General features: G+C 39.1%; 1 protein-coding gene across 3 annotated transcripts; it reads left to right on the top strand.

Annotated features, from left to right (window-relative positions):
* Positions 1 to 587: 587 nt before the first annotated feature.
* On the top strand, positions 588 to 16,625 carry UPF3B (UPF3B regulator of nonsense mediated mRNA decay). 3 transcript variants are annotated; one of them, XM_029241175.1, is made up of 12 exons: positions 615 to 843; positions 1,734 to 1,840; positions 2,014 to 2,120; positions 6,376 to 6,474; positions 7,775 to 7,885; positions 8,919 to 8,962; positions 9,430 to 9,612; positions 10,010 to 10,048; positions 11,902 to 12,062; positions 12,400 to 12,694; positions 15,624 to 15,731; positions 16,503 to 16,617. In XM_029241175.1, exons 1-12 carry the CDS (start codon positions 667 to 669, stop codon positions 16,512 to 16,514), a joined length of 1,443 nt encoding a protein of 480 aa, XP_029097008.1. In that variant the 5' UTR covers positions 615 to 666; the 3' UTR covers positions 16,515 to 16,617. The 3 variants fall into 3 exon arrangements, with proteins under 3 accessions (XP_029097007.1, XP_029097009.1, XP_029097008.1); XM_029241174.1 differs by having other exon boundaries at positions 588 to 843; positions 15,624 to 16,625; XM_029241176.1 differs by lacking the exon at positions 10,010 to 10,048 and having other exon boundaries at positions 588 to 843; positions 15,624 to 16,625.
* The last annotated feature ends 111 nt before the right edge of the window (positions 16,626 to 16,736 follow it).

Here is a 16,736-nt window from a genome sequence, read left to right as displayed (position 1 = left end):
AAAACACTACACTTTCAAGATTAAGGATTCCATTTACTTACAAATAGGAACCCTGAAACACCTACGACTCCAGACCTCCCGGCCAGAAGCAGCGAGCGGGGGCTGCTCTTCCTTGCGATGCGCGGGCTTTTCATTGCAGTGGCCTCTCCTTTTGCGGAGCACGGGCTCTAGGTGCGCGGGCTTCAATAGTTGTGGCGCGTGGGCTCAGTAGTTTTGGCTCGTGGGCTCTAGAGCGCAGGCTCAGTAGTTGTGGCATACGGGCTTAGTTACTCAGTGGCATGTGGGATCTTCCCAGACCAGGGCTCGATCCCGTATCCCCTGTATTGGCAGGTGGATTCTTAACCATGCGTCACCAGGGAAGCCCGAGTAAATGCTTTGTATGCCGGGATTTGTAGTCCGTGAAATACTCGTCCCAGCCAAGATGGCGGAGTTGCTAATGACGTGCCCCGAGGGAGTCTGGGTCGCAAGGGGATTGGGCGGTGCGGGGATTCCGCGGGCGGGAAGCTAAGACCAGGCGTCCTGAAGTCTCGCGAGATCCTGGCGGGGCCCAAAGGAAAGCAGGGTTCCGCTTAGAAGGAGGGGCGTCCGTTGGGGGCGGAGTTCTGTTCGGAGTGGGCCGGGAGTCGTTAGGTGCCGGCGTAGTGGCGTTTAGGCCGAGCTACCGCGATGAGGAGCGAAACCGTGGCCATGAAGGAGGAGAAGGAGCATAGGCCTAAGGAGAAGCGAGTAACCCTCTTGACTCCCCCGGGGGCCACAGGCAGCGTCTGTGGGGCTTCGGGGGACGGCATCAAAGCGGAAGATAAGCAGGATCGGAACAAGGAGAAGAAAGAGGCGTTGAGCAAGGTGACTGGCCGGCTGTCGGCCCAGGAGAGGGCGGGACCGTTCTGCCACCCGTGGAGGATGGTTGGGAAGGGGCTGCCTTCTTCCTCTCCCAGTCTCTTCCTCTGTTTCTTCACTTGAGTGAAAATCGCATCACCCTGTCTCATCCACTCGCCAGAAATGGGGGAGCCCCTCCCCGCCGAGCCCCGGGATTGGAGTGAGGGAGGGCGGGGGGATTCCCAGACAAGAAGGGTTTAGGTCAGAGCTGTGAGATAATAATGGGAGGGGGAGCGATAGTGAAAAGAATGAGGAATTGGAGGGGAATTATTGAATAGTGAAGAGGCCATCAAGGGTGGGAGTAGTTTGTGATAGGAAAATTAATAGGGGCTAGTTGAGGGAGTGGGTGGGTGGGGGATATTATGGTCTGGGGGCCAGATCGGGTGCATCCTTATTTGGGGAGCAATGAGGGAATTTGTGGTATTCCTTAGAATTTTGAATTCTTTATGCTGATTGAGTAAGGATTTTATTTTAGGATGTGTTGGATGTGGTAGGGAAACATTAATAAATCAAGAATTCATGACACCCACAAAAGACCAGGGTTGGTTTACTAATTTCTTACCACTGCTGAAAATGGGTGATAGAAAATGAGGCGAAGACCTAGTAAACTGTGGGGCTTCAGGTTAACAGAACCTGAGATTTTCCTTGCTCCAGGCAGTTCTCGTTTTTGAGAGTTGGTGTTTTCTTTAACTACGTTACTATTATGTTTGACTAATCATTCTGAGCTTTCTGAACATTCTCTTGGGTTTTTATAAGTGATCTCATCTTTTAAAGGCCAACTTTCTTCAGGGACAGTGATTCAGGTTTGACAGAAAATTGATTTGTACTAATTTTATTTTCTTTATTCATTTCTTAAGGTGGTAATACGGAGATTACCGCCCACTTTGACCAAGGAGCAGCTTCAGGAACATCTTCAGCCTATGCCTGAGCATGATTATTTTGAGTTTTTTTCTAATGATACTAGGTAAAATAAATAAATAAAGAGGGAGGGGGTAAATGAAAAAGGTTTCTTCCATTCTTTTTAATCCTACTAATGTTTTCCATTTGATTTTTGAGCCTATCTTTTTAACATATGCATACTTGTAATTCAGTCAGACACCTGCAAGCACATTGACATAATTGCTTTCTTCCCTGCAGCCTGTATCCTCATATGTATGCCAGAGCATACATCAACTTTAAAAACCAGGAGGACATTATTTTGTTCAGGGATCGTTTTGATGGTTATGTATTCCTTGACAATAAAGGTAAGTCCTTTTAACTGAGGGGGGTGGTTTCTTTGTCATTTGTATGTTTAAGACAATGTGTGTATCACAGTGTTTTCTCGGTGCCTTCATGGCATTTCTAAAATCCTGGGTGATAAGATGAGCAACATTTAAAGAGTTTTACACATTTGATAAGCTTATGACAGCCTTATAAATAGATAATATGACTTTTTACAGTCCTCAGGTATTTGTATTAACCTGTTATTTCTGTAGTTTGATCAACTGAATGAAATTGCCACAGTTTTCTCCTCCTGTGACTTCCTTTGCCCGGTATTAGATGATCTATTGTTTTGAGTATTTACTAGTTTTAACAGTGATACTGATAAATGACTCTTTAAACTTGTATGACAAATTTTAAATATTTACTTCTCATCTTGCTTCAAGGACTAACACTTATTTAAGTCAGATTCTTTATGTCAATAGTTGCCAGCTGGAGTACTGTTTAACATTCTAAGTTGTATATAATTAAAACATTGAACTTGATGATTTCCCACTTTGTATCCAGGAGTTTATAGGGAAGAAAAACTTCTGCCTTAACTCTCATTTTATTATCTGCTGCTTGCAACATTTAGTCAGAGAATGTCCATGCTTCCATTTGCCACTTTTCTTTTGGCTTTGTAATCATAGGTGAATGATGTGTCTTTTTGTTAGGTTATGTTTTTTCAGTATTAGTTCAAAGTTGGTAAAAAGGAAATCTTTGTCAGGAAATATGCCAGTAGAAGTTGAAGGATTGCTACTGTGTTTGTCCAGCTTTTATTAATCCCCTCAAACCAGCTACTTCTCCACTCCAAGTTTATTCCAGTAGATAGCAGTGATTTCCTGGAAATCTGAGTTGTGTTTAACTTTTTTCCTCTCTTTTTTATCCCTTACATTTAAACAAGTGAAGGATTTTGTTAATTTACTGCTTTTTAATATCTTGTTCATCTAGACTTAGTAATACTTTCACACTTTATATCCTCATCACCAAATGCTTAGACAACCAGTCTCTAACCTTATAGGATTTTCCATTTTTTTCCACTTTCTGTATAATTTAATAGTCTTATATTGCCATGAAATTAATCTTTTTGAAAATAGTGACTTAAGATAGCAGTTGTGAACAAAAGTCCAAATTCCTTTGTCTGGTAGTCAGCATCTTCCATAGTTTGGCCTCACTTCTGTTTTTTTCAGCCTGTCTTCCACAATTTCCTTCTGTTTCAGTCTGGTTTATCTGTTCCTTCTCAAATGTATCAGTTATTAAGGTAATATGATTCTGCATTCACTAGGATTTCTAAAACCTTGTTTCCTGTGTGACTGCTTTGTGATGCCTAATGGTCAATTCTAATAATTTATCCTGGCTTATGTTTACATGCCAAAGATCTAAGGATGGAATTTTTTTTTTTTTTTTTTTTTGCGGTACGCGGGCCTCTCACTGCTATGGCCTCTCCCGTTGCGGAGCACAGGCTCCGGACGCGCAGGCCCAGCGGCCATGGCTCATGGGCCCAGCCGCTCCCTGGCATGTGGGATCCTCCCGGACCGGGGCACGAACCCGCGTCCCCTGCATCGGCAGGCGGACTCCCAACCACTGCGCCACCAGGGAAGCCCAGGATGGAATTTTATACCTTGTATGACATTATTCTATAGCAGGGATCTGGTGTATTTTTCCAGTAGTCACTTGGGTTTTTTTTTTAATTGAGATATAACTCACATACCATAAAATTCAATGGTTTTTAGTATATTCACAAGTTTTGTAACCATTACCACTATGTAATTCCAGAATGTATACATCACTTCAAAAAGAATCCTGTATTCATTAGCAGTCATCTCCCATTCTCTTCTCCCGCTAGACCCTGGCAACCACTGATCTAACTATGGATTTCCTTATTCTGGACATTTCATATGAACTGAATCATACAATATGTGGCCTTTTGTGACTGCCTCTTTTACTTAGTATGTTTTCATCCATGTTATAGTATGTATCATTACCTCGTTGCTTTTTTTGGTTTTTTGCATTATTAAAAATTGTGGTAAAATGCACAAATAAAATTTACCATCTTAACCATTTTTAAATGTGCAGTTCAGTAGTGTTGAGTACATTCACATTGTTCTGCAACCAATCTCTAGAACTTCTTCTTGTAAGGCTGAAACTCTACCTGTTAAACAACTCCCCATTTCTCCCTCTCCCAGCCTCTTGCAACTACATTCTACCTCTGTGAACCACCCTTCTGTCTATGAAGTTGACCATTCTAGGTACCTCATATAAGTGGAATCATAGTATTTGACTTCTAGTGACTAGCTTATTTCACTTAGCATAATGTCCTCAAGGTTAATCCATGTTGTAGCATGTGTCAGAATCTCCTTTTCCATTGTATGTATATACTTCATTTTCTTTATCCATTCATCTGTTGAGGGACATTTGGCTATTGTGAATAATGCTGCTATGAATGTACAAGCATCTGTTCAAGTCTCTGCTTTCACTTCTTTTGAGTACATACCCAAAAGTGGAATTGCGGGGTCATATGGTAATTCTATTTTTAGTTTTTTTGAGGAACCACCATACTGTTTTCCATAGTGGCTGCACCATTTTATATTCCCACCAGCAATGCATGAAGGTTCTAATTTCTCCATGTCCTTGCCAACACTTGCTATTTTCTGGGGTTTTTTTCCCCTTTAATAGTAATCATTCTGACAGGTATAAGATGGTATTTCATTGTGGTTTTGATTGGCATTTCCCTAATGATTAGTGAGGTAATAGTTTAATCTTTTCATATGCTTGAGCACATAGCATCTTTTCATTTGCTTATTGGCCATTTGTATACCATCTCTGGAGAAATGTCTATTCGAGTCCTTTGAACATTTTTTAATCAGATTATTTGGGGGGTTTTTTGTTGAGTTGTAGGAGTTCTTTATGTATTCTGTATATTGACCCCTTATCAGATATATGATTTGCAAATATTTTCTCCAATTCTATAGGCTTCCTTTTCTCTCTGTTGATTATGTCCCTAGATGCACAGAAGTTCTTAATTTTTTAAAAAATTTATTTATTTTATTTATTTTTATTTTTGGCTGCGTTGGGTCTTTGTTGCTGGGCACAGGCTTTCTCTAGTTGTGGCAAGTGGAGCTGCTCTTCATTGTGGTGCGCGGGCTTCTCATTGCGGTGGCTTCTCTTGTTGCGGAGCATGGGTTCTAGGCGCACGGGCTTCAGTAGTTGTGGCTCGCGGGCTCTAGAGCACAGGCTCAGGAGTTGTGGTACACAGGCTTAGTTGCTCCGCGGCATGTGGGATCTTCCCGGACCAGGGCTCGAACCCGTGTCCCCTGCATTGGCAGGTGGATTCCCAACCACTGTGCCACCAGGGAAGCCCCATAAGTTCCTAATTTTGATGTAGCACAGTTTATCTATTTTTCACTTTTGTTGCCTGTGCTTTTGGTGTCTCCTGGTGTATTTTTTAATAACAGCTTTACTGAGATATAATGCATATGCCATAAAATTCACCCTTTTAAAGTGTACTGTTCAGTGTTTTTTAGTATATTCACAGAGTTGTGCAGCTGTCGCCACAATCTAATTTTAGAACACATTTCTCTAAAGAGAAACCTCGTACCCATTAGCTGTTACTCCTTATCTCTAGACAAGCACTAACCTACTTTCTATCTGTAGCTTTACCTGTTCTAGAGATTTCTGATGTATATTTTTGCACTTATAAAAAATCAATTTTATTAAGGTATAATTTACATATTAAAATGCATCCATTTTATGTGTGCATTTGGTGACTTTTGACATATTTATACCCCTGTATAATCAGTATTGTGATCTGGTTTGTTTGTTTGTTTGTTTGTTTGTTTTGGCCATGCTGCATGGCTTGCAGGATCTTAGTTCCCCCACTAGGGATTGAACCTAGGCCCCTGCAATGAAAGTGCCGAGTACTAACCACTGGACTGCCAGGGAATTCCCTCTGATGTATTTTTTAAATGAAAATTAGTTTGTAGATTTTTTTCCCCCACATATCACAATATCACACTTAGAAGTTGAATTTAAATGAGTATTTTAATTCCCTCCCATATCTTTTCACTAAGTTATCAGTATGAACTGGGGGCTCCTTTGGTAACATGTTGATTTTAGTTGTGCCAATGTGATTTATGCCTGTTGGGAGACCTATTCAGACCACTGTCATCAAAGGAAGCCTAGAGAGTGGTGGGTTGAGTCTCTTGTATCCACTTTTGACCTTTTCTTTCTTACAACAAGTATGCTATTTTTTCTAAACAGGTCAGGAATATCCTGCCATAGTAGAATTTGCACCTTTTCAAAAAGCTGCAAAAAAGAAGACTAAGAAAAGAGATACTAAAGTTGGGACTATCGATGATGGTACAGTATAGCTCTAGTTATGTAATGCTAATGCCATGTTTTTTTTAATTTAATTTTTATTTTATATTGGAATATAGTTGATTTACAATGTTGTGTTAGTTTCAGGTGTACAGCAAAGTGATTCTGTTAGACATATACATATATTCATTCTTTTTCAGGTTCTTTTCCCATATGGGTTATTACAGAATATTGAGTAGAGTTCCCTGTGTTGTATATATAGTAGGGCCATGGGTTTTTTAAAAATATTACCTTTGTGGGAATTAAGTGGACTCCAATCTTTTAAATTAAGAAAACATAGGAAATAAAGTTCATGAGAAATGTAATTCACTGATGAAAGCTTTGCTTGTTAGAATGGAGGTGGGTTTCCTCTAGTTTTCACTCTCTTTGGCTAATGGCTTTTCATCCCTTCACCATTAAGCAATATATTTTGACTGTTGAGTAGTAAATCACCTTAGGTATATTAGAAGACAATGGGAAAAAATCAGATGTTTCAAATTACAACTCCTTGAGGCCTCTTACCATTTTTATGATTATTTATTTGACTTTTGGTTTCCATTTTTATAAAGAGGAAGCGTTATCATTGAGCGCTGTGATGGAAAATTTTCTATACTTGAGTAACTTAATATAAAGTATCTGTAGTGGCCAGTCCTGTTTTCTAGGCTTTGAATATGCAGTTAACTGCACACATAGTAATTACATTGAACTGAAATACTAGAACTAAAAGACTGAAATAATTGCCGTTTACGGTAAACTGGATCCAGATTTTGAGATCTCTGTAATGTGGTTGTGTTGGCTAAGGACTTAGCTGCAATATTTTATATCAGATGGGCATTTTAGAATCAACTAGTTTGGTTTCCATTATTTATTACTATAATGGGTATTTTATAAGGAAAACACAGAAAAGACTCAACACACAGCTGCTTATTGATTATATAATAGATTCAGACCGTGAAGACTAGATCAAGTGACATGCTCCACAGTGCATGCTCCAGATACAACATAATGACTCAGATGTGTTACCCTTTCTGATGTCGGAGGCATCTAGGAAAGAATTGCAGAAGTTACTATCACCTCTAGTGCCACATCTAGGACATCTGCCCTCATTTATCTGTTTAGAACACCTGATTTTCATATGCTGAGTTTAATTAAAGTGAGGTGTACTGATGCAGAAACTGCTTACATGCTATAAATGATAGTCTCTGAAGGTCCCATAACTATAGCTTGCAGTTCTCCCATAGATAATATTTCCTATTTTGTTTAAAGTCTGCTATGTTTTCTATTTACTTAAACAATTATTTAGATCCAGAATATAGAAAATTTTTGGAAAGTTATGCTGCAGATAATGAGAAAATGACATCTACTCCAGAGACACTGCTAGAGGAAATAGAAGCAAAAAATAGAGAATTAATAGGTAAGTGGGCAAAAGGAATTAAGGGCAACAGCTTTTTCATCAGGAGACCTGTCAGACTCCCACTTCTGTCACTTGCTAGCTGTTTGACCATGGGAAAGGCACTAACTTCTTTAAGACTCTGTTTGTTCTACTATAAAGTGCAGATAATACCTGCCTCACAGGATTATGAGAATGCATTGATAAGATGGGAAAAATTCTGACTTATTTAGTGCCACACAAATGTAACAGAAGTATAAAAAGTTTGAAGACTCATATAGGACCTTAAGATGTTGGTAAGCCTTTGAAGATCAATTGGTGTTTTCTAGTAATAAGTTCATATTCCTAAAAAAAATTTTGACCTGAAAATGTCAAAAAATGAAGTTAGTTACTGCAAAATTGAAAACCACTTGAGAAATTCTAGCTTGGATATTGGTTTTAGTAGTAAGTTGTCACTACTATATCAGCTCTAAACATAAGCATAGCCTCTGACCCAGGATTTCCACTCCTAGGAATTTATCCTAGGAAGGAAGTATGCTTTTCAAAAAGCTAGCTACAAGGTTAGATAGCATTGTTCAGAATATTGAAGAATGAGTTAAATATTCTTCTAAAACTTGGTTTTTATTAATGGATACATAGTATAAGCCCATCTCTGATACTCTCCATAGAATAAATTTCCAGAAGTGGAATTATGGGGTCAAAAGTATTAGATATTTTTAGCCCCTTACCCCAGTTTCTTCCTGGTTGAGCAAATTTATACTCCCATCTGTAAAACAAGAGAATGTCCTTTGCACTTTATTCTCACTGACCGGGAATTGCTCTTTTTAATAATTGTTTTATTGTTTTAATTTGAATTTCTTAACTTTTAAAAAATTATTTTAAACCTTCAGAATCGAAATAGAATACTGTAAAACTTCTTTCCAATAATATAGTTGTGAACTTACTGTTTAAGGGGTGTAGTTTTCCCACCTTGGGTGGTTGGCAGGGAATGTCAGAAAACGGAATCCTTTCTAGGGGTTGATTAAGTATTATTAATAATCTGTTTACATTTATGTAGCTAAAAAGACAACCCCACTTTTGAGCTTCCTGAAAAACAAGCAGGTAAACCTTTTGTTTTTATAGTTCTCTCAATACTTCTATTTCATTGGTTTGCATTCTGTGAATATAAGAGCATTGGGATCCTATAGGAGAGATAGCTGCTTTTTCTACCATTATTCTTAAAAGAGTTGGCTCATTGGCCTCACTCTCTGGCCTTCTCCTTCACTCTGATTGTTGGACCAAAGATTCACTCTGCAAAACCAGGGAGTCCTTAGCTTGCTCCAGAGACACTCTCTTGATTTCCTGAAAGCCTCTGGATAATGTAGTAAGGCAGCATTGGGAGACTCTGATATTAGCAGGCCCTGGTCTTTATTCTCTCTCATATTTTGAGTGGGGTGGTGAGGGGGTTAAGGAGATAGAAAATGGGAAGGAAAGATGATACAGTTCAGTGGGTGCCCACCATACCTTCAAGACTAAGTTTTTGGTGGCAGTTATCTTGTTTGAAGGTTTGTGTTGATGTTTCTTTCTAGAGGATGAGAGAAGAAAAGAGAGAAGAAAGAAGGAGGCGAGAAATAGAAAGAAAAAGACAAAGAGAAGAAGAGAGGAGGAAGTGGAAAGAAGAAGAGAAACGAAAAAGAAAAGATATAGAAAAGCTAAAGAAGATAGACAGAGTTCCAGAAAGGGACAAATTAAAGGATGAACCAAAGATTAAGGTATGAAAATAACTTAAACTGACTGCATGTTGCTGAAATTTGCATGTACTGTATCTACTTCAAATATGCATGCATCTTGTGTTGGTGTAAACAGTTTTTTTGGTTTTGTTTTTGTCTTTTTTTGGGGGGGAGTGAATCAACAGAAGCCTTTCCTATAATAGTAATAGTATTCTTTTAATTTAAGATAATTTAAAAGATTAAGTAGTTTACATGGTATTCAGTGCAGATCTGTGTTATTTTTAATCATTGAAAATGTTCAATTTTGGATTATTATTTTCTCAATTCTTCATAAATAAGGGCTTAGGGCTGGCTGGCATGAATTATGGGTTTTATTCAGCTTTTCCTTCATTTTTGATACATGAAGTTGCCTCATCTGTTTGTTTTCCACTGTCCTCAGGTACACAGGTTTCTGTTACAAGCTGTGAATCAGAAAAATGTAAGGACCAAGTACATGATACAGAGCACCTAGTATCATGTCACACACACAGGTCTTAGTTAATAAGTCCTTTTGGTGGTGGTGGTAGTGTTACCTGTAGAAAACCCCTTCAGACTGACCTAAGTCTTCTTAAAAGCTGAGCCATTTTAAATTCCTACCTTAGAAGGAAGCTCAGATGACTTGCTGATGCTCTGCTGGGTACCCAGGAGCTTCAACAATATACAGCTAGAGGACAACCATGCCTAAAGAGCTCTTTCCCTTCTCTTCTTTTTATATGCCTCTCATAACTGGCTGCCTTGTGGGAGTACTAGGGATATACCCCCTGCATTATGTCCTTTCCCCTCTCACAGGATTCCCCACGTTACCTTCTTGCATCTGCCTGGGAATCTGTGAGCAGCAGATTCTGCTTAATATATTGCATGTAGGAAGAGGAAAACCTATAGAAAGATCCCAGCCTTGCTACTTCCCTTCTGAGGGCATGGCTTGGCAGCCCTTGCTTCAGCGAACTTCCTGGGGAAGTACTTGTACATAGTACTTCAGAGAAAGTCAGAGAAAATCTCACCGAGGTGATGGCAGGGTCTCCTTTTACCTCCTCAAAATTCAGCCGTTCACGTGGCTAGGGTTCCCCTAGGCTCTCCAGGACTCATTATTGGTGATAAGGGGCTTGGCGGCAGGGTGGGAGGTTCCCATCTTAATTCCTTCTAGCGATTTCTCTGTCCGCCATGCCACAAGTGACTTGACTTGCTATTTCTGTCAGCAAGGCAGAAGGTAGAGCCAGCCATGCTAGAGATATCCGTTAATGTTCTTATTAGAGTAATGAACATCTTGGCTTCTAACAAAGATGTTCATTAGAGAAATAAGAACACTTCCAGTGAAACCTGCACATGGTATCCTCACTTTACACTGGTGCCTTCTTAGTGTCCAGTTTGGACTCACCATTTGCAGTGGCTGTCTGTGTGCTGAAACACTTCATGCTTAAGTCTTGTGGTGCTTTGCCTCTTGCTTGGTGGCTTGTATGATGCCTTCACCCTGAGATGAAACTTTCTATGACGCCTTCACTCTGAGACTTGAAATTCTTCTATTTTGCCTAAAAATCTCTCTGAATATCCAACACTTGGGGGTATTCTAGAGAGATTTATAGAAGTGGCATGAGAAAGAAATTTTTGTTCGCAATTTGGACTTTATAAACCACTTTTAGTTTAGAATTGCATTCTGTCATATATATGACATTGAGCAGAATTCCTATTGAGTAGAGATGGAACTTCACAGTTCCATTGTATGAGGTATTTGGATTTTTAAATCAAATGCCAAATAATTTTTGCTTTTCATCTCTAATGATAATATGATTGTACCATCATAAGTACGTAACTACTCTCAGATTCAAGGCAAAATTATTCCTGCAATGGATCTCTCCTTTGGTGACCAAGGTATTTGTCATTATAATTACTACGTAAAAATAGTCCAGCAGTAATGATCTGCTTAGCATTTTAAATTCATAACCATATTTTCCTATCAAGTTATGCCAACATGCTGGGGCTACAGAAGGCATACTTGAAAGTGTACGTTGGTCTACTTAAAGGTTGACCCATTTAAGCCAAAGGAGTCTTGATCCTATTGCCACAAAGTGATTAAACCACTTCATTTGAGTGGATAACACTTTCACATTAATAGTGTCCTTTTAGCAAATTACTGCTCTCATGCACTAGTTGTTCACCTGAAAGTTTATGAGTACCTGCAGAGACGGGGGCCTTCTATAGCCTAAATTGAAAATATTTAGTATATTATTTTCTTTGGTAGAATCAGGAGACAATGTCCCACCCTTCAAAATAAACTTAAATTTGTTCTCTTTAAAGCTGCTCAAGAAGCCAGAAAAAGGCGATGAAAAAGAATTGGACAAAAGAGAAAAGGTCAAGAAATTGGACAAAGAGAATCTGAGTGATGAAAGAGCCAGTGGGCAGAGTTGTCCATTGCCCAAACGTTCTGATGGTGAATTTAAAGATGAAAAGCCTAAGAGGTCGGTAGTCGAGGGCTCTTTGGTACATTTGTTTTTGGTATTTTTCTAGGTGCTAGTTTTACTGCTACTTTCTGGACTTGTACCTGAATCAAGATACTTGGTTTTACGAGGTGTAGGGGGATGAGGAGGACAGGTTTCAAATATTTTAGTATCTTAATCTGGGTGAACGACTTTGGGGTTTTTTTTTTTTATTGTTTTTCAAAATACTAGTAGTTTTTTTTTAATGCTGCTCCAAAAGTTCAACCTCATTGTAGTGGCCAAGTCAGGATCAGAATGTTCCTGCATTTGTGATTAGAAGAACTTTGAGGGTGCATACTCAGATTTGTTTTTCACACAGACCTGAAGATGAGAGTGGCAGAGAATACAGGGAGAGGGAGCGGGATTATGAACGAGACCAAGAGCGCGCCCTGCGGGAAAGAGAGAGGCTGAAGCGGCAGGAGGAAGAGCGCCGCAGGCAGAAGGAGCGCTATGAGAAAGAGAAGGCTTTTAAAAGAAAGGAAGAAGAAATGAAAAAAGAGAAAGAAGCCCTTCGGGATAAAGGAAAGAAGCCTGAAAGTACAGAACCAGTAGGCAGCTCAGAAAAAACTGAGAAGAAAGAGGAAGTGGTTAAGAGAGATCGCATAAGAAACAAGGTGCTGCTTTTCGTTAAACTTATTTTCATGAGGATTTCTTTTTCTTTTCCTTCAAGTATAAAGGAAAGGGCTAGCTCGTTGTTCATTATAGAATTTTAGGGGAACTTTAACTACCTGCACCTTTTTTTCAGTCTTGGTGGGGTCCTTTTATTAACTTATTGTTAATAAGTTTGTGTATGTATTTCAAACACACACAAAAGTAGAGAGAACAGAGGAATAATGTGATGTACCTATCACCCAGCTTCAGCAATTATCACCTCATGGCCAATCTTCTTTCTACTCTAGCCTATCTTACTCCTACTGGATTATTTTCAAGCAAATCCTAGACAGATAATTTCTTCTTTAAATACGTCAATATTAAGAGTAAAGACTTTTTTTTTTGGCCACGCCCCGAGGTGGCATGCGGGATCTTAGTTCCCCAGCCAGAGATTGAACCCATACCCCCTGCAGTGGAAATGCAGAGTTTTAACCACTGGACTGCCAGGGAAGTCCCAAAGGCTTTTTTTCTTTTTCTTTTTCTTTTTCTTTTTATTTTTGTTTTTGTTTTTTTTTTTCCGGTACACGGGCCTCTCACTGTTGTGGCCTCTCCTGTTGTGGAGCGCAGGCTCCGGACGTGCAGGCCCAGCGGCCATGGCTCACGGGCCCAGCCGCTCCGCGGCATGTGGGATCTTCCCGAACTGGGGCACGAACCCGTGTCCCCTGCATTGGCAGGCGGACTCTCAACCACTGCACCACCAGGGAAGCCCAAGACTCTTTTTCTTAATAAAATAACCCTAATATCATTTTCACACCAGAAAAAAAAAACAAAACTGACAATAACTCCTTAGCATCCTGCCTACTCAGTGTTCAGATTTTCCCAATTGTCTCATTAACATCTTTTTTATAGGCTCTAAACAAGGTCCACAAACTGTATTTGCTTGAAATGTTCCCTTAAGTGTCTCTTAATCTAGACGATTCCTCCTCCTCTTGTTTTCCTACCATTTATTTGTTGCAGAATCCAGTTTGCCCTGTAGAGCTTCTAACAGTCCAGATTGGCTAATTACATCCCTGTGGTATCATTTAACATGTTCCTCTACCTTCTGTGTTTCCTTGAAAACCAGTAGTCATATCTAGAGCAGGGTCAGCAAATTTTTTCTGTCAAGGGCCAGATGGTAAATATTTCAGGCTTTGTGGGCCATGTGGTCTCTGTCACAACCGGTAAGCTTTGTAGGAAAGTAGGCATAGGCAACATGTAAAAGAATAAGCCTGGCTGTGTGCCAATCAAACTTTATTCACAAAAACAGGTGGCCCCTCATCTAGAGGCCTGAATATATTCAGACTCAATTGTTGGCAAGAATACTTGATAGATGGTGTTGTGCAGTTCCTACTGCATCATATCAGGAAGCATACAATGTCTGGGTATCCTTTTATTGTGACGTTAAGATTGATCAATAGTAATCGTATTATGGTTATGTGATAGGATGTCCTTGCTCTTAGGATGTCCTTGCTCTTAAGATACACAGGCTGAAATATTTAGCAATGAAGGGTCATGATGTCTGCACTTACTCTCAAATGGTTCTGCAAAAATATAATGTGTCTATATACGTGTATGCCTGCACACACTAGAGTCGGAAAAGGCACATGTGACAAAATGTTAACCATCGTGAATCTAGGAGAAAGGTATGAGGTATTTGTTGTACAAGTTTGGCAACATTTCTATAGATTAAAATTTTTTTAAGATAAAAAGTTGGAAAAACAACTGATCAATTAGTTCAGGTATTATAAGCCTGATCCATATATTATAAAAATTTTTATCAGCCTTTCTCCTAATAATTTTGTTTAGATGCGTTATTTCATAAGGCGGAGGAAAGGCAAGAAAAGCATTTGATCCTTTCCCTTTATTTACAGTATTCAGAGTAATGAGTTGGTGTCCCAGCAACTTGTAGGGGCTATCCATGAGTTTCGTTCCGTTTAGTCTTTAAGAACTTGTGGATTCAGAAATATTTGGTGTACTCCAACTTGTTACTCTCAGTTATTGTCCTTGTTGATGGATGTTTAAATTGTCCCATCTTTGCATAGTAGGAGCCCCATCATCTGTTTCTTTAAATGCTACGCAGCAGTCTCATTTGTTTTAACGTTTCATCTTGTTAAAATAGTGAAATATTTTGCTGGAATTATTCACTTGGGAATAATGCTTTAAGGCTAACTTTCATATGTCAGAGTGAAAGGGCAAGGAAGGTTCATGTCTTGTTTTATTGAATTTGAAAAAAGGCCTATACATTTAAGTTTTCCAGGGTCATACTGTCATAACCAAACACATTACTTGAACTGAGGGGTACCTGGTGACTTTATTGAGGATTATTTAGGAACCTGAGATCTAAAGTGCCACCTAGAGAGTCTCAAGCTAGGCTATTACCTTGTTAAACCCGAATTAAGAGACAGTCATATTTGTGCTAAGTTACAAGGGTCTGAGCTCATAACTTCAGGGAGGTCTTCATTTAAGACTTTGCATTCTTTATTATTTTTGTTTTTACTTCTAAAATTTTCTCAGGTGGTGGTGCATTTTAAAGTGAATTTACTGATGGGGAAGAGAGCCAGTGGCCATGGTTTCTAAGGAAAAACTATTCAAGCTGATTCAGTTCATCTTGAGATGGTTAAGAAAATTAGGCAGTAGACTTATCAAAAATTTACTCTAGGCATATAAAATAATACGTATTTTTAACTGTTGCTTAAAAAGTGAAATGGTTGTTTTTCTTTGTAGATAGGGGAAAGGAAGAGGGCAGTTTGAAGCAAATTAACCATCGGCACTTACTGTCATGTACTGTGCCCTCACATTTTGGTCTTGTGTGGGTTCTTTTTGGTATATGTCAATATATAACTTATGACTCTGAAAATCCCCTGTAAATGCTTAGTAGCAATGTTGTAACATTAACATTTCATTTTACTTTAGGATCGCCCAGCAATGCAGCTTTACCAACCAGGAGCTCGAAGCCGAAATCGACTCTGTCCCCATGATGACAGCACCAAGTCTGGAGATTCAACCATAGAAAAAAAGCAGGAAAGTGGTATTAGCCATAGAAAAGAAGGAAGCGAGGAGTGATAGGTCCAAATGGCCTTAGGTGTCCTGACTGTCTAGGCAGCCAAAGAGCACGAATTAAGCAATCCAGAAGTGCCTTCAGGGCAAAGGAATAGAGAGAGAGAAAGGGGGTCGCTGTGCTGGTGGGGTACACTGCAGAGGAGTATGTTTTGCGTCAAAGCAGGAGCCCGATTGCAGGTTCAGATTGGAAGTACAATTTCATTTTTTATTCAGTTCATACAAATTAATTTTAAAGTGTCAGACAAAGCTGAGGGAGAGGACATACATTGCAGTTTGCAGGCAGGAGACGTCAAGAGAGGACTTAATTAGGTATGACACGAGAAGAAGATACGGGAACTGGCTCTAAAATCAAAAGGTTTTGTTAATCCTGGCTTGAATTTTCTTAATTTCAGTGGAGCAGAGTCACTTTGAAGTCTTGTTCAGATCTAGTTATAGTCATTGTTGTTGATAACTGTTGACTTTGTGTAGTGTAGAAGCAACGAGCATGTAATTGTAATACAAGTACAGTGAAGGATATAACAGATTTTTGCTTCTGCAAAAATTTAAATAGTCATGTCTTGTCTATATCCTATGTCCTAAAGTTTTAGGATTAGTTTTAGGTTTTTGTTTGCTTACGTGAGCTTAGCATAAAAAAACCTTTTTTAACATCTCCTTTTGCCTTTAGCAATTTTTATATTACTAAAGCTTAACCCTTAGTTGGTGCTTGACAATCCAGTCTTTGTTTTATCTTAGGTCTCGAGCTGAGTGCCTACCGTCTCCAGGAAGGAAACTGCACCAATATTTGTTCCTGTTAAATAGCAACTTTTAATCTTAGTTTGTTTTGCGTCGATATCAATAAATATCAACATCACTCAAGTACGAAGCTAAGTGTTTATTAACTTTACAAAATAGCTGTTAGTTTTGAGAAATTAAGCTTTTGATACTTAATTAACCTTTTGGGAATTTTGAAAGTGGATGAATGATATT

Source organism: Monodon monoceros, unplaced genomic scaffold (genome assembly GCF_005190385.1).
Source record: "Monodon monoceros isolate NGI ecotype Baffin Bay Population unplaced genomic scaffold, NGI_Narwhal_1 Super_Scaffold_22, whole genome shotgun sequence".
Taxonomy (NCBI): domain Eukaryota; kingdom Metazoa; phylum Chordata; class Mammalia; order Artiodactyla; family Monodontidae; genus Monodon; species Monodon monoceros.
The sequence above is the reverse complement of the archived record's forward strand: the minus strand, read 5'-3'. Positions and strand labels throughout refer to the sequence as shown.

Excerpts from the sequence above, each read along its gene's own strand:
- UPF3B (XM_029241174.1), top strand. The coding sequence starts at position 667 with ATGAGGAGCGAAACCGTGGCCATGAAGGAGGAGAAGGAGCATAGGCCT. Across the intron at positions 8,963-9,429 it reads GCTTCCTGAAAAACAAGCAG|AGGATGAGAGAAGAAAAGAG; the intron begins GTAAACCTTTTG and ends GTTTCTTTCTAG. Across the intron at positions 10,049-11,901 it reads AAGCTGTGAATCAGAAAAAT|CTGCTCAAGAAGCCAGAAAA; the intron begins GTAAGGACCAAG and ends TTCTCTTTAAAG.